Below are 26,106 nucleotides of genomic sequence, written 5' to 3' on the forward strand. Positions count from 1 at the left end.
ACCCTAGAGATGAGGAGACAGAAGCTCAAGAAGGTTTCTAGGCCTGCCCAAGGCTCACAACGAGTCTGCCACAGAGCTAGCCCAGGACTTGAGCTGGTCCCACGATTCCGCACTGCCTCCTCTCATAGCTGAGGGCTCAGCTCAGGGACCTGCCTAGAAGGAGCTCTTGAACTGCCTTGACTTCAGCCTCCTCCAGGCCCAGGACTTCAACAGGTTATTGCTCTGGCTCTAACAGTCAACCCCCTGTGCGTGGGTGTGTACTAAGCCGCTTCAGTTGTGTCCGACTCTTTGCAATCCCATGGACTGAAGCCCACTAGGCTCCTCTGTCCACGGGACTCTCCAGGCAAGAATACTGGAGCGGGTTGCCATGCCCTCCTCCAGGGGATCTTCCCCACCCAGGGATGGAACCCGAGTCTCTGGTGGTTCCTGCACGGCAGGCAGATTCTTTACCGCTGAGCCACAGGGGAAGCCCAGGTAACCCCCAGCATGTCCCCAAATAAATGTCCCCTGACTGAAGTGGGCCATCCTCAGTGCTGAGACAGATATCTTGCCACTCTATGAAGGGGCAGGCATCCTGCTTGGGTCCCAGGCACCATCCTGGGCTCCTAGGTCCTCTGGGCTCCAACTTTCCCCCCAGCACTGCCCTCAGCTTTAATCAGTCACATCCTGGTCAGGATCCTGCTGTTCGGCTGTCACATTTGGGGACACGCCTGGAGCTGGCAGTGTGCGTGGGATGACCATACAGCTGCCCATGGGCTCTGGGCCCTGAGGGTTCATCTAGGGGTTGGGGGAAGCAGGAGAGGGTCACCTTGAGTGGTAAGCATATTCACAGGTGGAAACCAATCCACAAATTCTTCTGAGGGTGAACGGCAAAACGAGCTGTGAGCATGGGCAGCGGTATGGAGAGGGAGACGCTTTGCTGGAAGAAGGAGGTGGCGGGGGGGGGGTGCTGCTATCTTGGGACATGAAACCCCTGACCACTCCCTCATGAGTCATAGGATGAGCCGGGCCACCCCTCCACCACGATCATTATACTTTTGGCTTGTGTTTATGTTTTGCTGCTTACGGCAACCTCATTGCTAGTATTTTACTAGAAAGTGGTCTCACTCTTCCACCCCCATCCACTAAGATTTTTGAGGGGCAATGTTAGCATGAGGCCCCCGCATTCTTCAGCATGCTGTATTCTATCTTAAGGTCTTACTCTACAGGAATACATGCCTATTTCATAAGATAGATAAATATATATGTAATATACATATATAATTCAGTGAGGAAGTCTGCTTTTTCCATATAAATATTCATTCAACACACAAGGCTTAGATCAAAAAATAAGTAGGAGAAAGTGAAACCGACTTTCCTATTGCATCTTGATACATCCCATCCTGTGGGCTCATCTTCCTTCCTGAGAACCTCAGGCTCTGACCCCAGCAGGTAGCAATTTGGGATCTCACTGGTGAATGTTCAGGGAAGACCCAAGGAGTGCAGTGGCGGGGCAAAATCAGTGTCCACAGCTAGCCAAGTCTTTGTGGGTTCATGTTTAACGAACCATACAAAACCCAAGGGAAGATCTACCAGAAGCTTCTACAGTCTCTCCTTCCCTCTGTCTTTGTCCCTCTCCTTCCCTCTCCTCCATCTCTGTTGTTCCCTCCTCCTCTCTTGCCATATCTGCATGCACACATATACTTATGTGTGCACACATACACACACACACACACTCCCAGCAGCCTGTCCTGAGATAGGTCTGGAAGTCCTCAGAAACACTACTGAGCGACTAAGCACAGCAGAGCATATCAGGTCTTTGCTGGGTCTTTGGCACCACTGTTCACCATTCCCCTTGGGACTAGACCATCCCTTCCCCCCAAGTCCCCTCCAGGGCCCAAGCTGGGTGCTGCCAGCACACTGTCTGTACCCTCAGCCTCCCGGTCCTCATATCTCAACCCAGACAAGCACAGTCTTGCCTTGCCTTGAGAGACATTCTCCCACTAGGTCACTGTCTGCTCTTCATGTGACTGCCACTTTCAGGATTCCGTTTCTTTATCAGGAAAATTGAAGAGGTTGGCTCACAGATATTGAAAGCCCTATTATACCCTCCAGCTTTAACTATTTCTCACTCTGATCATCAAAGTCACACTAACTAAGTGCTAATGGCTCCTGAGGACCCAGCAACTCCTCCCCGAGATCTCCACTAATTCTGGTTCCCTGACGGCTTAATTTACCAAGCAATAAAATCCCCTTATTTGGGCCTAATAAAGTATTGTTAAGTTTTTATTTTGCCAAAGACAGACATAAAAACTTTTTATTAAATCTATTATCTGCTATTACATTCAATCCATAAAAGAAAGGAAAATAGGACTATACTAGTTATCTATTGCTATTAAGAAAAAAACCTTTTTAACTCCAAAAATTTAGTGGCTCGAAATGACAATCACTTGTTTGTACAGAACTCTGCAATTTGGGCTTTTCCCACCTGGGGTCAACTCATGCATGAAAGTCGTTTGAAGGCTTAACTGGGGCTAAATGATCCAAGACAGCCTCACTCACTGTGTCTGATGTTCTCCCGGGCTGCTGGGTGGGGAGGCTCAGTTTACCTCCATGTAGCCTCTCCAGCAGGACAGCCCAGGTGTCCTACACAGCAATGTAACAGGCGGGCGAGTCCCAACGCACAGATGCTCATCAAATCTCTTCTGGCTTCATGTTTGCAGACGTCCGTTTGGCCAAAACAAGTCACTTGGCCAAGCCCCCGGTCAAAGCAGGAGGAGACTGTGCAACGATGTGGTTACCTTTAATGTAACAATCTATAATATCATAAGGGCATATCAGAAATTCTCTTTTCTGGATGGAGTAGATTTAGCCTCATGGAACCTACAACACAGTCATCTGTGCAACTTCCTCACAGACCCATCAGGCTTCACGCATCAGAGCCATTTCCAGCCCAAAGGCTGGTATTTGGAAAACACAGCATCTATCAGTTACCATCTTCTTTCCAACTAGACAGAGGTGGCCTCAGAATGCCTCTCAACACAGCATTCCAGATTCCTCCCAACTGACCAGAGAGGGCACACAAAATTCAAGTCTGCTTTCCATCGCTCACCTAAGGGTTTTCTCTTCAGAGAAGTTATCTTTTGAAAGACGACATGGGAGAAGAAATGCTTAACCCAAAGGAAGATGGCGGCAACTCCAGGCACTGTGGCCAGGGTCAGGTGTAGAACCTCCCTCCATCCTCAAACCACAACCACTGGGACCAATCTTAATGTTCTCATGCGCCAGCCAATGAGCCTCACGGACCAACGCATCCCTGCACAGATGGCCGCTGGCAAGCAAGACCATGGGACCTTCACTTTGGGCCAAGCCACACCAGCCGTGGCACTTCACACAGATGTGGCCCTTGCCTCAGTTCATGCCAGCCTCCGCCTGGCAGCACTGCCCAGACCCGGGCCCGACCTCTGTACCCTGCAGGTTCCCCCCTCCTTTCTTCAAAACCAATGAGGAACCAGCAGGGAAGGACTGCTGAAGCCCCACCCCAGCCCTGAGCAGGTGATAGCCGCAAGGTACAGGCTTGGGTCTTATCAGTGAGATGACCTTGGGGGTCCCTTTCTTAATGGGCAAGGTCTGGGCCTTGGGGTCCTCACCAACTAAGTGATCCCAAACCAGAAGGATCCTATGTGGACAATTTCTGGATGACAAAATCTTCCCTATTGAAAACATTCTATGTGTTGATTTGGTTCTGGTTACATGACTGTACTCACTAGTCAAAACTCATCACACTGATACCGAAAAACTGTTGAGTTTTACCTTTCGTAAATGACACCTCAATAAGTGCAACTTAAAAAAAAATCTCCCTAGCAGGGAACCATGCTGCACCTGCTTCGTCAGGCCAACTCCCTTAAATGACCTTTGTGAGCACCTACTATGTACCTGGTGGGTGCTTTAAATAGTAAAGTTGCCACACACGGAATGTGCATGTTTTGTGTGCAGGGAAAACCCTTCATGTACTTGACTTTTATCTAATTCTCCAGACCATCCTGTAAGGGGTTGTTACCCACACTTTACAGAAAGGGTCACAGGAGCTCAGAGAGGCTGAATAAACTGTTCAGGTCCAGGCCATACAACCAGAAGGTGTGGAACCAGGACTCAGATCAGTAACTCCTAACTTAGCTAAGCCTGTTTCACTCCACCAATTTCCCATCCCACGCTAGCTCCAGGCAGGGTATGTTTGGTGTTTTTTATGCATAAAAGAAACTAAATGACTTGCCTAAAGATCATATTGCTAACAAGAGGTGACATCAGGCTTTGAAACAAGTTAATTCCAAAGCCCCTCTGCCTTACTGCCCATGGGGGACATCTGGGGTCCCTCACACCCCATTCCACCTGCTAGGCCCTCCCTTCAGGGACTATCTGGCTCCAGGTGACTCCCCTCCCTTCGTCCATCCTCCTAGCACCTGTCCTAGCTGGTGTCCTGGCCAAGATCGTCAGAGGCCCACCCCAAGGGATGGCCTGTTGCTAATATCTTTAGACATCTTGCCAAGGCTGGTCTGAAACCAAGAGAGGCCTTTCAAGGGCACCTGTGTAGCCCTAAACATCTGGCTCTGATGGGCCTAGGCCCAGCCGGGTTCCCAAGGCAGGGACAGACACCCCTGCCATCCCCCAGGTCCCCATTTTTTTCTGCAGGAGAACCCCAGGCAGAGAGGAAAGGTCACGCCCCAGCCTTGTTCCATCAGTCTGCCCCAGTGTCCCCCGAGTGGGCCTTTGTGGATTTGGCCAGATACATCCTTTTTATTTTTAATTTTTTTTAGTGATACATCCTTGATGGGCCTTTCCACAGCTGAGTAATAGGCCTCCCTGGACGGTCCTCACATCACTCCTTGTACTTAAGACAGAACAGATGCTGAAGCAAATGCGTCGGTTGATGTATTTGGCATCATTGGACAAATGATGTGTCCCTTTTGCTGCATTCTAACTCAGGAAACCACAGCTTGACCTGATGCCCACGGCCCCTTCAGAGGGGTCCAGGTGGGCAGCACCACATGGCTGAACCATGGCCCAGCGTGCACCAGGAGAACACCCCATGAGTTTGCACTTCATTTCATGGGAGAGGCCCAGAAGTCAACTACTCCACTCATTATGAAGTACTTACATGGAAGAACGCAATTTCCTCCATGAAAGAAAAAGGAGTAAAATTCCCAGTAGAGCGTATATTTATTCTCCAGCTGTATGGATGTATAGCCCTTACCTAGAAACCATCTCCTGCAGATGACGTATTTGGTTACCAGCACCATAACTACCTGTAGGAGGGTCATTCTCCGACCATAGAATATGTTCCCCGGCTCACCCCACAGGAAAGGAGGCTCTGTCCCCTGGTCAGGGGTAACAAGCAATCATGCCTAGACCTAGGGACCTCCTCTGGGAACCTGGATTTGGGAGAGAAAGACAGATTGGGGAGGGCAGAAGTGGGCCTGCAGGGAGGAAAGCCATGCAGAGCAAAGCAGAAGTAAGAAATGGGGGAAGAAGTGGGGAGAACTCCAGGCTCCCAGCTCTCTCACTCTTACACCTGGCGGCAGTCCAGGAGCCATCCTAACAACCTTTCTATAAAATGTCCTTTTCGGCTTCCTCCAGGGAGAAAAGGTTTGGTTACCTGCAACCAAAAGCCCTCCTCCACACTCCTTTAAAGCAAACACTCTGCCAAGGACCAGGGCACAAAGGATGGGGAACTACCAATGTTGATTGAGAAAATATGCAAGAAAGTGGAAGAGAAAAGACTGTGGGGGTGGCGACAAGTCCGTAATTTATTAATGGCAAAGAGGTTTAGATCGGCGTGCCATCTCTGACTGATAGAGAGAGGCTGGCTGGACTGCTGTGCTGAGGAATGTTGACTGAAAAACACACACGCAGCCTAAAAGTAGAGAGTCATGTTTTATTTAGCCGAAATGTTTAGGACTTCAAGCCCAGGAATGTGTATATTCTTTAGTCGACAAGAGGGTTATGAGGCGACCTCTAGGTTCAGCTGGGAAGTGTGTAGAGGGAGGGAGTGATCTGGATTCTTCGCCTGGCTTTGCCAAGTGTTTGGGGGCAGTCTCTTTAGCCCTCCCTGACCTTTGCCCACCTGTAAGATGAAAGGGTAGGCCCAACCCAGGGTAGGCCCAACCCAGTCATTGACAACCCAGGTCTCAAAAGGCTGCAGAAGTCACCTAAAAACTCTGTTTTCTCAACAACATTAATCTCCGCTTTGGGAACAGGACTCCTGACGTTTGTGCTGTAAACAGTTTCCTATTCCAACTGGCAGAGATGGCTCCTCAAGGACAAAGAGAAAAGGAACAGAAGGGAAGGAAGTGACCAGAGGAATTCAGCCTTTAGCCCACGGAAACCTGGGGGAGAAACAGACAGAGGCCAGCCTGGGGCCTCCGCATCAGAAGGCTCCAGCCCGCCGCCCACATCTTCTGTATCCCAAACGGGACCAAGAATCTGGGTTCAGAAATCTGTTCCCAGTCACTGAGAAACCAACAAGACCACAGGGTCTGGTTTACCAAAAGCAGAAGGCAACAAGGGAAATCACGTTACTGGCAGTTTATAGCAATCAAAGAAGAACCAGCAAAACCCACTGCCTTCAGAGGTCTTGGGGGGTGGGGTGGGGGGGAGGAGGGCAAGTGGGCTGGAGGAACAAGAGCTGCATCCTACAGAACTCACTACCTTCCTGGAGCCTTGGTTTTCCTGATGGTCATATTGGAACTTAGCAGGCAAAACTACCCAAAAGGTATGCAGAGCATTCAGGAAGTAAAACAGTCTCCATTGCGTGCATGTGCAAGTCTGACTCTTTCTAACCCCATGGACTGTAGCCCACCAGGCTCCTCTGTCCATGGAATTTTCCCAAGCAAGTATACTGGAGTGGGTTGCCATTTCCTTCTCTAGGGGATCTTCCCGGCCCAGGGATCGAACCCATGTTTTCTGCTTGGCAGGTGGATTCCTCACCCTTGAGCCACCTGAGAAGACCTAATATGCTCAGCAATGAGGTGAAAATGAAAGCAGTACCCAGAGGCTCTCCCTGTTAGCTGACTCCTTTGAGCCCCTCTCCACCACAGGGCCAATATTTTTAAATCGATACTCATCCCACAGCAGAAATGAACACAAACATTTCTGCTACACTGCCATGTATTTTCTTGAAAATCTTCATATTTGACAAAAATGCACACTAAAAATAACAGGCTGCAGGGGGAAAACAGGGTTGGTGCATACCAGTTAACACCTACAGAACCTTGCACCTGAGCCCCTCCAAGACCAGTAAGCACTCTAGGGACATCCTGGTCCAGCAGCCACTGGGCCTGAACCCAACACCACCCAGTGAATAAGTTGTTGGCTCCTGTTCCTCCTTTGAGATGGAGGACCTCAGGGGCACTCACTTCTTACAGAGACGAATCTTATCAAAATGCAAAGCCCCATCCAGAAGGTCACCTGCACCACTGATTCCTTATAAGGACAATGTCTTCCAGCTCCTTCATCTGCTCTCTGAGCTTCCCCATACAGCTTAAGGGGATGGAAACCTATGAAAATGGCCATGACTTGCCCTAAAGGAAGGTGCCTCTATACATTTTCATTTTTTTTCTTAATTCTGATTGATATTTAACTATGAGAAAGCCCACCCTGATCTATCAAAATATAAACACACTGGGAAAAATTGCCAATGAGCCAACACAACTTGCATCTATACCCACATCATCTCCCCATTTGTCAATCATAGAAATACATGCTGTAACAATTTCCAGAGTAAGATAATTGAAAGTGGCTTTTAAGATCATTTGACTGTGAGTAACATCTGATTTATGGATGTGAGAGTTGGACTATAAAGAAAGCTGAGCACTGAAAAATTGATGTTTTTGAACTGTGGTGTTGGAGAAGACTCTTGAGAGTCCCTTGGACTGCAAGGAGATCCAACCAGTCTATCCTAAAGGAAATCAAGCCTAACTATTTATTGGAAGGACTGATGCTGAAGCTGAAACTCTAATACTTTGGCCACCTGATGCGAAGAACTGACTCACTGGAAAAGACCCTGATGCTAAGAAAGATTGAAGGCAGGAGAAGGGGATGACAGAGGATGAGATGGGTGGATGGCATCACCGACACAATGGACATGAGTTTGAGTAGGCTCCAGGAGGTAGTGATGGACAGGGAAGCCTGGTGTGCTGCAGTCCATGGGGTTGCAAAGAATTGGACACAAGTGAGCGACTGAAATGAACTGAACTGAACATCTGATTTACAAAGGGCTGATTTCTGGACAATTGGCATGGACTCACAGAACATCTTAAAAAGTGAGAAAATCTAACCAACAAGTTGCTTGAAAATGTACAAGATTTAAGGTTTGTACTTTTAACATTTGAGTCAAGCTGACTCTGTCAAATTAAAAACAACCACAAATTTTTCACAGCACCTCCCATTAAGAGGTGAAGTCTCTTTCTCCACTCCTTGCATCTGGCTGGCCTGGTCACTTGCTTTCAGCACTAGGATGCAGGAGAAGTGATTTTATAAGACTCCTCAGGAAGCCACTTATTTTGCAGACATTTCACTAATTCGTTACTAATTTAATAGTTTCCCCCACTTGGGCATAAATCTTTGATTCAGGTATCAGTGATTCCTTAGGCTCCTGAGAAGGATCTAATTGAGCCCCCGGAATGGCAGTGTCTCCAAACACCCTACCAAGATTTGTTAGAAGCCAAGGGCTTGACTTCCCTGGTGGTCCAGTGGTTAAGTATCTGCCTGCCAATGCAGGGGACACAGGTTTGATCCCTTATTCAGAGAGATCACACATGCTGTGGAACAACTAAGCCCCTGTACCACAGCTACTAAGCCTGTGCACCCTACAGCCCATGCTCTGCAACAAGAGAAGCCACGGCAGTGAGAAGCCTGCACACCGAACTGAAGAGCAGCCTCCACTTGTGCAACTAGGGAAAGCCTGCACATAGCAACAAAGCCAAGGCAGCCAAAAATAATTTTAAAAGAAAAGCCAAGGACTGACTAACAACCCAAACTCCAGGAGGGCATCAATTCAGCAGGTTCAGGAGGAACCCGACAGATATACAACCCAAAGGGCAACATTCACATTGCTCCTGGGTGATACTGAAGGCTGTCTAACTAATGCACCTAAATCTTTCTGACTGTGGTAGACAGTCCCCCAAATATGCTTATGTTCTAATCCCCGGAGTCTGTGAATATAGGAAAAAAGGATTTTTGTAGATATGATGAAATTCAGGATCTTGGAAGAGGGGGAGTACCCTGGATTGTCCAGATGGGCCTAAATAAGAGATCCCTCTACAAGGGGTCCTGGGAGGAGGGAGACAGGAGGAGCCAAGTCGGGGAGAAGACATACAAGGGAAGCAGACTGGAGTGATGATGCACTTGAAGATGGAAGAAGGGGCCACAAGCCAAGGAATGCAGGTGACCTCTAGAGCTAAAAAACTCAAGGAAGCATGTTCTCCTCTAGAGCCTCCACAAGAACACAGCTCTGACAGTACCCTGACTTTAGACCAATGAGACCCACTTTGGAATGACTTCCAACCTCCAGACTATAAGATAATACATTTGTGCTGTTCTATGCCACTGCCTTTGTGATCATTTTTACAATGGCAACAGGAAACGAATACATTGGATAATTCTTCTGGGCTACAGGAATGTAACTTGAAACTATTATTCATAATGACAATAACAGCAAATAATAATAGCTAATATTAATTTAGTGTCTACTTTGTGGTTAGCTTTAAGTACTTTTCTTATATAAACTCATTTAATCCTTATAAAACCCATATGAAGTTAATCTATATTTCACAGATGAGAAAATTGAGCCTGTAAGAGGTTATGTAACTTGCTGTATGTGTTAGTCCCTCAGTTGTGTCTGACTCTTTGTCACCCCATGGACTGTAACCTGCCAGCCTCCTCTGTGCATGGACTTCTCCAGGCAAGAATACTGGAGTGGATATCCATTCCCTTCTACAGGGGATCTTCCTGACCCAGGGATTGAACCCGAGTCTCCTGCATTGAAGGCAGATTCTTTACCATCTGAGCCACCAGGGAAGCCCCACTTGCTAGGGCCACATGAGAGTTAAAGGACACAGCCCAGAGATGAAACCAGGCGGTCAGGCTCCAGATCCCATGTTCAGCCATTACATCTCCCCAGTCAAACCAACAATAACAATAATCAATTGTAGCCACTTCCTGAGCCCCCATCAGGCTTCTGCCCAGCCCTGGACATATCATCTCTCATAGCACCCCAATTGTCATAGCACCCCAGTGGAGCAGAATTATTAATCATCCTTGTTTTTAGCAGAAGAAACTAAGGCCCAGCAACGTTACACCCAGATGTTAAACACATCTGAAGCCAGGAGTGTCAGAGGCCAAAGCACAGATTTAACCACACATCCTCCTGCCTTCCTCGTCCCACTTGAGGTCCAGGTGGCTGAGAAAAGGACGGGGATAAGTGACACAACCACATAATTCATCTTCCAAACTGAGATACTCAGAAAGTGGATGGAGTCATTACTAATACTGTCACTGACAAGAGGCACAGACAGGAACTGTCCCGACAAACCTGGACACACAGTGACCCTAAAGACGTTGTTGTTATTGTTGCTTCAGTTGCCAAGTCATGTCTGACCCTTCGTGACCCCATGGAGCAGCACTCCGGGCTTCCCTGTTCATCACCAACTCCCGGAGCTTGCTCAAACTCATGTCCATCGAGTCAGTGATGCCATCCATCCAACCATCTCATCCTCTGTCGTCCCCTTCTCCTCCTGCCTTCAGTCTTTTCCAGCATCAGGGTCTTTTTCAAGGAGTCAGTTCTCCACATCAGGTGGCCAAAGTATTGGAGCTTCAGCTTCAGCATTAGTCCTTCCAAACAGTATTCAGGGTTGATTTCCTTTAAGATTGACTGGTTGGATCTCCTTGTAGTCCAGGGGACTCTCAAGAGTCTTCTCCAGCACCACAGATCGAAAGCATCAGTAGACTAAAAGCAAGGCAAATAAGTTGCTGTTCCCCAGCACTGTTCCCCAGAAGGGGTGCTGTGGAGCAGCCATTAACCCTTCCTGACATCACAGCTACCAAGACTAGGTCAAGGCTGGAAGAGGAGCATGGTCCTGGCAGAGCCCAGAGCAGAATGTGTAAAGCTCCAGACTTGGGGCATCAGCACAGTGGGCCAAGCGTGTCCAATGGTGGTCTGGAAGTCCATCTGAGGGCGGAGGCTGGGGAGCCCTGGATAGAGTCCTGGATACAAAGAGACGTCATTCCTCACTGGTAACCCAGTCAAAAACCCATGTGGAGCTCAGAGCCCTGGTAAAGGACCAAGTGGAAACCAAACAGCCAGCATCCTGAGACACCAACGTCGTGGTGGAGACACCAAAGTCTCCTCCAAAGTCGTGGGCCTGCTGGACAAGAAGCCACACTGCCTAGGGCTCAGGCTGGGTCTGCTCCTTCCCAGCACTGAGATCGTAGCAGTATCCCTTCTCAGCCCTCCTTTTCCTCTGAGCCTCCTGGGCGAAACTCAGCCTCTGATAACTGCCTGACTCCATCCACAGGATTCATAATAGTGAACAATAGCAAACACTCACCGTGAGTCAGGAAGTATACTCAGCACTTAGCAAGAGTTACAGGAGTAAATAAAATCCACTCTGGAGTAGGCACAAAGGTTATTCCCATTTTACAGATGTGGAAACTGAGGTGGGAGGGGGAGTAAGGAACTTGCCCAGCATCCCACTACTGGTACACAGTGAAGCTAGGATTGGAATCCAAGGTGACTTCCCCTGTAAATTCCCACTGGAACATTCTCTCTTTCCCACCTGGCCAACCCAGAGCCATACACTCCAGTGCAGAGACGACCCTCACCCCCACCCCCAACCCCCCCCCTCCCCCGACATACACACCAACTCCAAGGGAGGGCCCCAACTCCCCTGGTGGCCAGGGACCAGGAAGTCACATTTCACACTAATTCTCACCCAATTAGAAGACTCACTGATGGGCTGTGCAAACATATCCCCAGGCCCCATTTCCCTGGTGGGCCTAATTTCAGAAAGTCCAGGAATGAGAATTCTAATGACCCTGCCCCAGGTGATTCCTAAAGCTCTTCTCATCCTGTTCAAGTTCCTCGTGAGTCTGATTCTATGAAAGAGTCTAATGATCCCATGTCCTTGACTGCTTGTAAAACTCTCTAGTCTCCATCTGCCCCCAGAGCACAGTCTTAGTACAAAACCTTCTCCCGGCAGCAGCATCTGCCTAAAGTTTATTAACTCTGTGTAGGTTCCATAGCCCTAACCATTTGGGCTATGGTTAGGGCTTCCTTGATAGCTCAGTTGGTAAAGAATCCTCCTGCAATGCAGGGAGACCCCAGTTCAATTTCCTGAGTTGGGAAGATCTTCTGGAGAAGGGATAGGCTACGCACACCAGTATTCTTGGGCTTCACTGGTGCTCAGCTGGTAAAGAACCCGCCTGTAATGCAGGAGATCTGGGTTCAATCCCTGGGTTGGGAAGACGTCCTGGAGAAGGGAACAGCTACCCACTCCAGTATTCTGGCCTGGAGAATTCCACGGACTGTATAGCCCATGGGGTCACAAAGAGTCAGACACGACTAAGCCACTTTCACTTTCCCTTTACTTTCTGTTTATGGTAAGTGATACAAGTTTTCTATTGTGGAAGTGATATAAATAAGACTCTTATAATAAGTGCATTAAAAAAAACAGTAGGTCAATTTTTTAAATAATCATACAGTACATTACAGTTTGGGCAGTCAGTACACTGGTGGAATCACAAACAAGGAACAGAGTGGCCGACAGAGAAGAAAATGGCAACCCACTCCCAGTCTTGCCTGGGAAATCCCACGGACAGAGGAGCCTGGCGGGCTACAGTCCATGGGGTCGCAAAAAGTTGGACACCAATGAGCCCACACTCACAACAACACGCACAAGTGACTGAAGACTGAGAAACAGTTCCCTGAGGATAGGAGGTGTCTGAGGAGGCTTTTCTGAGAGGCTGAGTTCTCTTCTAGCAACACCCACAAGAGGAAGGTCACAGAGAGGGGGATGCACTTAATTCGATTCAGCCTTAGTTTCCCCTTGTGTAAAACCACCCACTTAATGGAGAATTTATAAGGATTAAGTGAGATGATAAAAGTGAAGTATTTAACACGAGGCTGGTGCTAAAAATTCCCTGCTGACTCAGACAGTCCAGCACTGGGGAGTGGACCGTGTCAGCTGCTCCCTGCTCTCCTCCCACCACATGCTGAAGTCCCAAGTCTGAAATGCAGACATGTGAAAACTCACTGATTCTCAAACTTGTCTGCTCCCCCAAAGAGGTCTGGATAGAATAGTTTCTGGGATGGGTATCAGGACTAGGGCACCAGGAATTTTAAAACATTCTCCAAGTACTTCTAATAGGAAGCCTGGATAGAGAACCACCAGTGGTAACTAACACCAGGGAGTGTCCAGTGGCCGAAAAGTGTGGCTCCTGACACCACCTCTTCCAGACCAACCCTGGATGACAGCTGCCCCCATTCTTGCTCCCCAGCAATGGAATCTGCAGAGTTGAGAAAGGTATTGAAAGGCATTCAAGAGCCTTCTGCCCACCCATGATCTTCACTACTTCCACAACAGAGCCAGCAGGCATCATGCACCCCTTTCACTGACCAGGCAAGGAAAGCTGAGGTGGAACCAACCCAGAGTCTTAGGGCTCCAAAGCCACTTTGCTCCTCCAGCCCCCTGCACTTCTAGGGTACATCTGACCAAGAGCGGGGACTGGGACTTATTTGCAATAAAAGGTATGTGGGAGGATTTGCGGAGTCCAGTCCATTGCGGTGCGGTCAGGGTCATTTCTGAGCAGTACTTGCTCTTCCAGATCATCTTGTTGGCCCACCCTGCTCTCCTGGCGAGGCCCAGACCCGGGTGGGAGGCGAGCGCTCCCGGCCACATGCTGCTCATTCATTAAAGCTCTGGTTCCTCCCTGCCATCCTAATTATGCACCGCGATAATAAAGACGCTTTCTCCCTCACCAAAGAGGACTATTTGTGTGAGGAGAGCATTTCGCCCCCACAAGATTGAGTCGTCACTCACAGCCTTGTTGGAATCAAAGTCGCATCTCTTCAAGGGTTGACAGAGCCCCACCCGCCTCCCTCTCCAGCCTCCGCCCACTGCTGAGCATCTGAGTTTCTAGAAGCGCCCACTTCCCTGTCGAGTGGGCAGGACTGTAGATGCCATTCCCTACTGCGGTGCTCCCTCACAGCTTGCAGACTGAGATGCACTCGACACACAGTAGGACATTTATTGAGTGCCTACTGTTACTGTATGCCCTTCCTCGGTTCAGTTCAGTAGCTCAGTCGTGTCCGACTCTTTGCGACCCCATGGACTGCAGCACGCCAGGCCTCCCTGTCCATCACCAACTCCCGGAGTCTACTCAAACTCATGTCCATTGAGTCAGTGATGCCATCCAACCACCTCATCCTCTGTCATTCCCTTCTCCTCCTGCCCTCAATCTTTCCCAGCATCAGGGTCTTTTCAAATGAGTCAGTTCTTCGAATCAGGTGGCCAAAGTATTGGAGTTTCAGCTTCAACATCAGTCCTTTCAATGAACACTCAGGACTGATCTCCTTTAGGATGGACTGGTTGGATCTCCTTGCAGTCCAAGGGACTCTCAAGAGTCTTCTCCAACACCACAGTTCAGAAGGATCAGTTATTCAGGGCTCAGCTTCTTTATAGTCCAACTCTCACATCCATATAAAGACTACTGGAAAAACCATAGCCTTGACTAGAGGGACCTTTGTTAGCAAAGTAATGTCTCTGCTTTTTAATATGCTGTCTAGGTTGGTCCTAAGTTTCCTTCCAAGGAGTAAGCGTCTTTTAATTTCATGGCTGCAGTCACCATCTGCAGTGATTTTGGAGCCCCCCAAAATAAAGTCAGCCACTGTTTCCACTGTTTCCCCATCTATTTGCCATGAAGTGATGGGACCGGAACCCTTCCTAAGAGTATGGAAATGAAAGGCATAGTCCCTGCCCGCATTGAGAGAAAAGGGACTGAAAGAGCACAAGCTTTTAGGCTCCAACTCTAGCATTCAAGATACCAAGTTCCTCAAAGGCCTCACCTGCCTCATCAACAAAATGGGTTAATAATAACACTCTCCAACCTCATAAGGCTGTTGGGCTTCCCTGGGTCGGGAAGATCCCCTGGAGGAAGATATTCTTGCCACTCCAGTATTCTTGCCTGGAAAATTCCACGGACAGGAGTCTGGCAGGACACAGTCCATAGTGTCGCAAAGGACACAACTGAAGCGACTTAGCACGCACACGTAGGGCTGTTGGGGAAGTCAGTGGAATATTCGCATGTAAAACTGAACATGAGTTGGGATCACCAAGGGTTAGTACCAAAGGCTCTGGACCACACGGGTGGGATCTCATCCAGAAGGAGGAGTCTAGGAGGGCTTCCTGAGAAGTGCTACCTGAACTGAGTTTTGAAGGATGAGCAGGAGTTTGCTAGAGAAAAGTGAGGATGTTCCAGACAGGGGGGACTGCATGAGGGCCAAAGAAGGGGACAGGGCTCTGGGAAACGCAGGAGGCGGTTTGGCAATCATGCACAAGGGATACATCACAGTGACAGGGGACAGAGCTGCCAGGCAGGTATGGACATGGATGTGAATCCCATGACTACAGCCCTACCTAATGATACCCAGAGCATCACTTCAGCCTTTTCCCGGCTCCTCTGGGAGCCACAGCCAGCACCTTCTACGTCCACCTGTAGTTTAGTGGCCACAGGAAAGTGCAGCGACTAGTCACGCTCTATTAGTCACACTCAATAACTCAGACACTCAGCACAATTCCCTGAGAGCCCCGCATGTGCTGGGATACCACCTCCTAACCCTCACTCAGCCCATTTCCAGCTGTGCCATGCTAACCTGGCAGCTTTCTCCTCAGCAAATTTGGGGGGAAAGGGCCCCCTCGTAGAGTCATTCATCCAGGAACAAATGTGTGTGCGTCCGCAATCGCTCAGTTGTGTTAGGACTTTTTTTTAGTTTATTTTTTAATTGAAGGATAATTGTTTTACAGAATTTTGTTGTTTTCTGTCAAACCTCAACATGAATCAGATAGGTATACATATATCCCCTCCCTTTTGAACCTCCCTCCCATCTTCCTCCCCATCCTACCCCTCTAGGTTGATGCAGAGCCCCTGTTTGAGTTTCCTGAACATACAGCAAATTCCCATTGGCTACCTATTTTACATATGGTAATGTAAGTTTCCATGTTACTCTCTCCATACAGTGCCCGACTCTTTACGACCCCATGGACTATAACCCAGCAGGCTCCTCTGTCCATGGAATTTCCCAGACAAGAATACTGGAGTGGATAGTCATTCCCTTCTCCAGGGGATCTTCCCAACCCAGGGATCCAACCTGAGTCTCCTGCATCTCCTACACTGGCAGGCAGATTCTTTACCACTGCACCACCAGGGAAGCAATAACAAATGTGATCAGGACTAAATAAGATAATTCAACGCTCTTAGATTTTAGAATAAACTAAGTCCTCAGTAAACATCATTATTTTAAATGGTTACTTTTATTATGATTACTTGTCAGGATGGTGGGATTCCCTGGTGGCTCAGACAGTAAAGAATCTGCCTGCAATACAGGAGACCAAGATTCCATCCCTGGCTCAGGCAGATACCCTGGAGAAGGGAATGGTAACCACTCCAGTGTTCTTGCCTGGGAAATCCCGTGGACAAGAGGAATCTGGCAGGCTACAGTCCATGGGGTTGCAAAGAGTCAGAATCCCATCTCCAAAGTCCAAAGCACCACCTCCAGAGTTACCCTCAACCCTGGCAAAACCCCTGCTGACTGTGCATTTTCTTACCCTCCCCCGAGCCTGGAGCAACTACCTGGTTTCCACTGACCACATCTAGGCCTGACTCGGTCACCACAGGAGCTAGTCCAGCCTCAGTCAGCCCCGCCCTGTTGCATCTCATCTCATCCTTCTAGGGCTCCAGGTGTCAACCAGCTCAGCTCTTGGCGGGGGCAAGACTGAAGGTCATCTCAGCCTTTTCGGTCCAAAGCTCCAGGGGTTAAAGGGCGGCCCTTCTGATTTTATAAATTAACTAATTTAAATGTTCTATTAAGGAAATTTGCAAGCACATGCAAAGCAAACAGAATAGTAATGAATGGTCATGTACCCACCACCCAGCTTCAATTACTACCAACCTGACATACTTGTTTCACAGGCACCTCCCCACCACCATTCCCACTTGATTTATTGGTAAAAGCTTTATGACCAGCCCTTCTAGCATACCCCACCACCCAGGGCTCCCACTGCTCACAGGTCCCAACCACTTTGATGCCTCTGGCACCAAAAGAAATCTTGAAATAATCCCCTGAAGAACAATCATCTTTATGTCCCTAACAGACTGGTAATCACTGGCCCACAGGGGCTACACAGGATGGTGGTGAAGGGCTGGAGCCCTGGAATCAGACAGCCTGGGTCCAAATCAATACTTATTAGATGTGTGACCTTGGATAAGTCATTCTACCTAGGCTTTATTTCCTACCCAGTAAAAGGGCAATGCTGGTCACAGATTTCTGGTGCAGCTTCAAAAACTAAAATAACACATGTTCATCGCCCAGCACAGAATATGCAGTGAGGAAGCCTTAGGAATAGGTGTGTCAGGTGGTGGCTAAGCAGGCTTTGCTCTTACGCTGCTGCTGCTGCTAAGTCACTTCAGTCGTGTCCGACTCTGTGCGACCCCGTAGATGGCAGCCCACCTTGCTCTTATGAGATACTGTTAATATCTCTCATTTTATAGATGAAGGGGTAGAGGCCAGAGAGAAGCAGGGAGCTACCAGGGACACTCTTTCTGTATCCCAAGTCCATGTGCCTGGGATTGTCACTGTGCACTTTGAACCACAGGGCCCGGAAAGTGAAGACACTCTAGAAAGGGCAGGCAGCAGTGGCAGGTGGCCCAGCACACCCAGCATGTATCCACATACTGGATGGGGAGCAAAGACAACTACACAGTGCCCATGTGTGTGTGTGTGTCTGTGTGTGTGTGTGTACAGGGTGTGTGCTAAGTCGCTTCGATTCTGTCCCGAGGAGAGACAACTACACAGTGCCTCTGTGTGTGTGTGTGTATGTGTGTGTGTGTGTGCGTGGAGGGTGTGTGCTAAGTCGCTTCAATTGTGTCCCGACTCTCTGTGACCCCATGCACTGTAGCCCACCAGGCTCCTCCGTCCATACAATTCTCCAGCCAAGAATACTGGAGTGGGTGGCCATGCCCTCCTCCAGATCTTCGTGATGCGGGGATTGAACCCTGAGTCTCTTACTTCTTCTGCATTGGCAAGTAGGTTCTTTACCTCTACCACCACTTGGGAAGCCCATGCGCAGGGTAAGTGTGCTAAATTCCATTTTTACCAGACAGAGTGGGGGTGGGGAGGTTAGTGCACATTTATGCTCACTCTCTGATTGACAAGCCCTATGGCCCACCTTGCATTGGGTACAGCCATTCACTCTTCTAGCAGGAAAAGCAAGAAGCTGGTTCCCTAACTTAAGCTTTAGCAATCCTTAGCCTTTCTGATGTCCCTCCCTTTCATCCTATATATATTTTTTTCCAAATTAAAGGAAACGGGGTGGGGAAAAGATAAATCAAACCAGTTGCTGAGTGATGTTCAGACAAAAGACATCCTCCAGCCCACTGCGGGCGTTTGTCACCTCCTCCCCAGGAAGAGGAGGGGAGGGGGGCAGATTCGGGATGCTGCGTTTGGGCCCCGCCTGGACTCTCCACGTCCCTCCCGGGAGTGAGCGGTGTCAGGATCTCCCTCCCCCCAGCGCTCCCCCACCACTGCAGTGCCGAGTTCGGAGGCACCTCCCAGATCCGCAGGAACAATGGGCTGGGGAGGGGGCAGGTGCGGCTCCGAGCGCAGCAGAGGGCGGGGGACACCGCCACAGACCCCAAGGCCGGGAGGACACTTCTCCGGGCGGCTGTGCTGACCCCTGCCTCAGTTTCCCCAGCTGTACTGGGGTCCCCGCAGAGCCGGGCGCTCCTCCGCTGGAGGCATTTTCTCTTATGCCTCGGGCATTTCGATTTCATCCGCTCTAAGAGGCTTGCCTAGTCGCTCCGGAAGCAGCCGCCGGGCTACGCTCCCCATCCCGCAGCTGCTCCTGCTGAGGCTTTGCAGGTCAGGGACGCGCGGCAGCCTCCTTGCGCCCAACTTTCCCCACTTGGGACCCGCAATCCTGGCCAGCCCGTCTCCTCTACTGGCGAAGCCCTGGTTTATAGCTCTGGGCTCCAAGAGGTGCCCTTCTGCTTTCCCCTGCTTTCAGGTCCCGTCTCTCTCCTTACCCGCCCTCCCTCCCCTCACTTTCTGAGCCCGAGCCACGCTTCCCCCAAGAAAGCAGCCCTGGCACATTTGCGAAATGCGAGCGTCTGTCCTCTCCCCCGGGCGCAGTCTCCTCGCCGCAATCCCGGGCGAGAGGTGGCCGCTTCGCTCCTGCTCGGCCCTGAGAATCCCCGGGGGATGGGCGGCGGTTGAGAATGGGCTGCAGTAGGGCCCGGAACTACAGCCCGCACTCGGGGCGCGCCGCTCCCGGCCTCGGCGGGGTGAGAGAACAGGTCCAAATCTCTGACTCCCGCTGGTTCCCACCCTCGCCTCGCTGAATCACGAAAATGAGCGGCCGGGGACACCGTATCACCCGAGGCCGGCCGTTTAAATGGCCAGCGCGGGCGTCCCCCGCAGAGCATTCAGGGGATGGACCGGGGAGACGGTGCTCTTCCAGACTCGCACTGGGCCCCGCAGGAAGCGACATCCCGCAGCGGGGGCCGCGAGGTGTCCGGGAGGGGGCTGCGGTCCTCGCCGCAGTGTCCGCACCCCAGCGCGGAGCGGAGCACGTGACCGGCGGGCCACCTTCTAGCTCCCCCCGCCCCCGCCGGACTCCCGGCCCCGCCGCGGTGCTGCCCCTGACCCTAAGAGGGAAGGGGGCTGGGGAAGGCGGGCACGGGGCCGCCTGCTTTCCCGCGACCCGCGATGGGGCTGCGGGGCGCCGGGCCGAGCGCGCCCCCTCCCTCCCCGGCCCGCCCCGCCGCACCCCAGGACCCCGCGCCGCGCGCTCACCTCGGGACCCCGGGTCGCCGCCGCCGGCCTCCTTGTCCGCCATGGTCGCGCAGCCCCCGCCCGCGAGAGGAGCCCCCGGCGCGGCGTCCGAGCCCGTGCAGGTCCCGGTGCGTGTTCTCGGCGGCGCTCGGGCCGGGACTGAACAGCCGGGCAGCGGGAGCACTGGTCTGACGAGGCCGCCGCCGCAGCTCGAGCTCCTCCCCGCGCTCCTCCCGGGCCCGCCCCGCGCCCAGCGCCCCGCCCCGCCCCGCCGGCCCGCTGGGGAAAGAAGGCGCGGCGTCCGGCCCAGCCAGAGCGCCCGGGGTCCTCCCGCCCGGACCCGCCGCGCCTAGCCGGGCCCCTCCTTTCCGGGGCTCGCCCCTGAGGCGGCCGCGCCCGGGGTGATGGGCGCGCCCCGGGCCCGGTGTCTTGCCAGCTGGCCGGATGCAGGCGCGCGCTGGGCGCTCTGATGGGCGAGCAGCAGGGACTGGATGTCAGGTCCCTTTGGCCCCGCGGAGCGTCCGGCCTTTGGAACGGAAGGGTGTGAAGTCCTGCACCAAGCATCGCACAGGCACCCCACTCTCCAGAGGACACCCGCTCCCCCAGGGTCCCAGAGGAACAGTCAAGGATCTGCGTGAAGGAGGAACCCGGCGCCGCCAGCGCTCAGGCCGCGGGCGGAGGACCGGTGCGCGGACCGTGCTCTGGGCATCGCCGCGGGCATCAGCCTCCAGGCCACCTGCCGGACTCCATGGCAACTCGGAAGCGGGAGGCGCCTGCTGCAGAGGCTGAACCGAATCTTCCATATATGGGCTCCGCCTGGGCCCTCCTTACAATCTGAGAATAACGACATTAATAATTCAGGGACTGCGAGTCAGTGATTCATTCTCCCTGTCCTCTGGCTCCACACACGCGCCACCCGCACCTGTTTGATCCTGGCCAGGTGGCTTTTGAGTCCGCTATGCAAAGAGGCAACGAGGCTATGATAAAATTTTAACGATCACAGTTACTGGATCCTTCCCCTAGTGCCTGACACTATGCTAAGCCCTTAAGAGCCTTATCTCATTTTCTCTGGACCAGAGATCCCCATTTTGCAGATAAGGAAACAGATTTGAAGGTGTTAAGTGATGATTCCAAGAACACACATAGCAAGTAACTGCCCAGGCTGGAATCTCACCCAGGTCAAAACCACCAGCTTCTCCGCCCTGAGATGGGCCACAGCTCCCAAAGGGCACTTAGCCTTTAGTCATCATGCACTCGATTGACGGAGGATGGGGTAGGCAGAGGGCTACAGGGAGAGCCTGGAGACCAGGGTCTGCTTAGAAAGTAATGGTAGCGTGATGAGTTAAAAGGATGAACTTGTTATCTATCTGCGTACATTAAAAATCTCAGGCTTCCTTAGTGGTCCAGTGGTTGCGAATCCACCTGCCAATGCAAGGGATACAGGTTCAACCCCTGGTCCAGGAAGATCCCGCGTGTCAGGAGGCAACTTAGCCTGTGTGCCACAACTATGGAGCCAGCAAGCCCTAGAACCTGTGCTCTGCAACAAGAGAAGCCACAGCAATGAGAAGCTAGAGCACTGCGCAACAATGAAGACCCAGTGCAGCCAATAAATAAGTAAATAATTAATTGTAAAAACCCAAATGTATAGTCTCTGGCTGTGTATGAAACCACAGGAAAGTTAGTTACCTCTCAGAGCCTCAGTATTTTTATCTGTGAAATGGGTACAACAGGAGAACCCACTTCCTAAGACTGAAGAGGACTAGATGAGATGATGCATTTAATATGTTTCGCTTGGAGTCTGGCACATGATAAGCAGTCCAATAAATATTAGATATTATTAAATCAGAAGCTTTTTAAAAAGTGGACAAAGGCCAGTTGGGCAGGGCAGTGGGCAGTACGAGCATACGGAAGGGGGCTCCCAGAGTAGAGAACAGTGTCTTCCCCCAGAGAACCCTCTCCCTACCAAGGCAGCTTGCTTGCGGAGACAACACCCACCAGCTCAGGGGCAGACCCAAGAGATGATCTGGAGGCCAGGAGTATGTAACACCCAAATGCGAGTAAGAAGAAGGGTTGAAGCAGCTGTTACGGTGACAGCCTGGACAACCAGGCTCAGGACGAAGAGCGGAAGGGCTGCCACTGGCCCTGCATCAGCCCTACAGCTGCCTTCCTGTTCTGCTCATATGTCCTGATTTCGCAAAAATGGCCAGGCTGAGGCTCCTTAAGTTAGAACATGAGAGGGCAAGGGCAGCCCCCAGCCCTCTCTCCACTGAGCATCAGTGTCACATGGACACCTGCCTGGGCAGTGATGCCAGAAAGAGCTTTCTATTAAACACGGTTCTGACTGAGTCTCTCTTGTGCTCAAAATCATGCTGGGCTCCCCTCTTCCATAGGGAAAAAACCCTAACTCTTGAGAGAGACATTCAACACCTTTCACCATAAGGAGCCCAGACTTCCCGTTCAGTAGTCTCTCCCAAAAGACTCCTCCACCAGCCTTCCTCGGCCATGGCCATCTCTGTTGGCACCCCGTTCACTTCCCTCCTCCACCTGCACGTATCCAGACATCCTTCAAGGTCCCAGTCCAAAGCCATCAGTCCAAGGAAAGCCAGGACACTGCCCCCATCCCCAGGCTCCCATGGTATTCTTCATACGCACACCTCTCTTTTTTCTCCTCTCTCTACACTGTCTGCTGGGCTTCCTCAGTCGCTCCGCCTACAATGCAGGAGACTCGGATTTGATCCCTCAGTCAGGAAGATCCCCTGGAGAAGGAAATGGCAACCCACTCCAGTATTCTTGCCTGGGAAATCCCACGGACAGAGGAACCTGGCAGGCTATAGTCCATGGGGTTGCAAAGAGTCCGACACTGTGCTGCCCACGCAGTTCAGCACTCAGGATGCTCCTCCGTTTATCTCCAGACTCTCACCTTCACACCCAGGGCTGCACCTTCCTCCAGGGTTCCAGACCTCTTGAGAGTCTCCCCAGGGTGCCTTCAGGCCCTTCCCACTCAACCAAAACCCAACTCATCCTCTGCTGCCCTCCCTCCCAGGTGCTGGGGCTCAGTAAAAAGGCAGCACCACCTACCAGTTGCCAAGCCACACACCTGGGCATCAGTTTTCATGGGTCCCTCTGCGTCCATCCAAGTTTGTTCAGTCTCCAAGTCAAGTGTTGCCTAGTTGACCTTGGAAATCTCCTTTTTGTCCTCAAGGCCGCCTCCTAGTCCAGGACCCATCATTTCTCAGTCTATGGGCCTGCAGGGCCCCCTCACTGGTTGGACCCCTAGGTCCTGTCCTGCCCCCTCAGTCCGTTCTTTAGGAATCCGGTTTGCCCTGCTCACCTCTCCAGGTCCATTTTTCTCCTATGACCTCTTTCAATCTCTCCCACTTACCTCTGCCTCTCTTATGCTGGGATTTTGTTGTTGTTCAGTCGCTAAGTCATGTCTGACTCTTTGTGACCCCAGGAACTGCAGCACACCAGGCTTCCCTGTCCTTCACTATCTCCTAGAGTTTGCTCAAACCCATGCCCTTTGAGTCGGTGATACCATCCAACCATCTCATCCTCTGTCACCTCCTTCTCCTCCTGCCTTCAATCTTTCCCAGCATCAGGGTCTTTTCCAATGAGCAGCCTGTCTGAATCCAGAGAGCACCCTCTCCTTATCAAAGCAGCTTGCTTGCTGAGACAACGAGCTGTCAGCAGCAGCAGGCAGCCCCCAGCCCCGAGCCTCCTGTCACCTGCTGTGGAAAGGCCTTGGGCATCATCTGCCCTCTCTGCTGACTCCCGGTTGCAGTGACAGCAGAGAGAGTGAGGAAGATGGCCGATGACACACAGGCCCGCACTGTGGGCAGAGAGCGGACTGTTTTGATTTTCAGGGAGCGTGAAAGGCAAGGCACACGCTGCCTTGGGCTTGCCCTCTCGTGGCTTTAATAATCATCACGGTAATTAGGAATTGCCCTGGTGAGCACGCTAAGCAAGCCAGGTGCTGGGCTTGGTCTCACCTAATCGTGGAGGTGGCCCTCGCCGTTTTCCAGGACATGGAAGCATACAAAGGCTGAGGCACCTGCTTGGCTTCCTCTGGCCGTGAGCAGAAGAGCTGTATTCAAGGCCAAGTCCGGCTCTCTCTCTCTTTTTTTATGTGAGTCATTTTAAAAGTCTTTATTGAACTTGTTACAACACTGCTTCTGCCTTATGTTTTGGTTGCTTTGGCCATGAGGCACGTGGGCTCTTCTCTCCCCAGCCAGGGATGGAACCCACACCCCCTGCATTGGAAGGTGAAGTCTTAACCACTGGACTACCAGGTCCATCTCTTGCCACTGGACATCAGGAAGGTCTCCTCTGCCCTCCCTTGATGCCCATGGTCTCTTCCCCAACAGCTGCCAGAACGAGAGCTATTGCCCTTCTGTTGCCACTAGAGCCAACAGGAACTGCCCTCCCAACATCTCTTGACTCTCCTTCAGCTCTCCCCTCCTTCAAACCAAAATACACACCCCACTCCTCTGAACACCCCAAATCTGGCCCCCTCTTAGGGCCTCTGCTCTCCTTGGTCACATTCCCCAAGATAGTCATGGGCCCTGCTCCCTCACTGACTTTGGGAACTGCCACCTTCCCAGGCCATTCCATGTAAGCAGCTGCCTCCTCCCAGCTAGGAGGGAAGGAAGCTCCATGAAGACAGGATGTTGGACCAAGGTGCTCACCTCTGTATTCCAGTGCCCAGAGCAGTGCCTGGAACGGCGAGCACTCAACAAATGCTCGGTGGTGGATGAACTGACACAGTTAGTGAAATCAGAACACACCAGGCTTCGCCTGGCTAGAAGGACCAAGCCCACCTTCGGGATGTTACACTGACTCCTGGGGGCTTTCCCAGACGTTTCAGAGAATGTCAGATTTATGAGAGGTTGCTTGGCTGCATGGAGTTCCTTGGACTGCAAGGAGATCAAACCAGTCCATCCTAAAGGAAATCAACCCTGAATATTCACTGGAAGAACTGATGCTGAAGCTGACGCTCCAATACTCTGGTCACCTGATGCGAAGAGCTGACTCATTGGAAAAGACCCTGATGCTGGGAAAGACTGAGGGCAGGAGGATAAGAGGGGACAGAGGATGAGATGGTAGGATGGCATCAGTGACTCAGTGAACATGAGTTTGAGCAAATTCCGGGAGACAGTGAAGGGCAGGGAAGCCTGGTGTGCTGCAGTTCTTGGGGTTGCAATGAGTCGGACACAACTTAGTGACTACACAGTAACAACTTGGCAGCAAGTCCCATCCAGCTCCCCTCCCACAGCAGCCTCCATATGATTTATTCTATACCCTCTGGGCCACTGGGGCAGTGATGATGCCCCCCTTCTACCAATATCAATTTCAGGTCCCAAAAAGAGACCCTGGCCAGAGCTAAGTCACCACCTTCCAGCACCCTCATGCTGGTCACTCCAGCCACACGGATCTGTCCTCAGGTTTCCAAAAGGCCAATGTCTCCACTGGGAGTGCATTCTCCACTCATTTTGCTAAGTAAGCCCCTCTTCTCCTCCAGGTCTCAGCTTAGATATCACTTCTTCCAAAAAGCCCTCCAAGACAGCATAAGGCCCTCCCCTGTACTCTGCACCTGAATCCCCAAGCCTTCCTATCCTAGCACTTATCACAACTCAGGGTTCAGTATTATTAACCCATTGTATAGATGACAAAACCGAGGCCCAGAAAGGCCACCTCAAGTTCGTGAGCTGAGACTATAACTCTGAGAGGAGAATTCAGGTTTTTTCAACTTCAGGCTGCCCATTTCCACCTCCAGCTGGAGCAACCCAAGGGTAGGTGGGTCATGCCTACCATTGGGGATAGGCTTTGTATCCCCCAGATGCTGGCATAGTGCCTGGAACAGACACTTCAAGACAGTTGAATCTTGAAGAAAAACAGCCTCCTCAACTTCAGGCCCTCACCTTTCTCATCCTCTCCAAGATCCTTTTCACTCACCAACCCACAGACATCTCCCACCCATAGCCTCCTTCTTTGTTCTTTGACCCAAACAAAGACATACCCTCCCTCCT

The 26,106-nt window shown here is 51.3% G+C and overlaps 1 protein-coding gene across 2 annotated transcripts in view; it reads right to left on the reverse strand.

Moving 5' to 3' along the window:
* HSPA12A (heat shock protein family A (Hsp70) member 12A) overlaps positions 1–26,106 on the reverse strand; it is a 178,037-nt gene that overhangs the window by 58,267 nt on the left and 93,664 nt on the right. Inside the window, exon 1 of one of the 2 annotated variants that reach the window (XM_027960463.2) lies at positions 20,102–20,298. The exons of the other annotated variant lie outside the window; for it this stretch is intronic. Within the exon in view, the coding sequence (XP_027816264.1) occupies positions 20,102–20,144 (43 nt within the window). The 5' untranslated portion in view covers positions 20,145–20,298. Of the gene's footprint in view, positions 1–20,101; positions 20,299–26,106 lie in introns of those variants that run through there. 2 annotated transcript variants of the gene reach the window in all.

This window comes from Ovis aries, chromosome 22 (assembly GCF_016772045.2).
Source record: "Ovis aries strain OAR_USU_Benz2616 breed Rambouillet chromosome 22, ARS-UI_Ramb_v3.0, whole genome shotgun sequence".
In the NCBI taxonomy this organism is placed as follows: domain Eukaryota; kingdom Metazoa; phylum Chordata; class Mammalia; order Artiodactyla; family Bovidae; genus Ovis; species Ovis aries.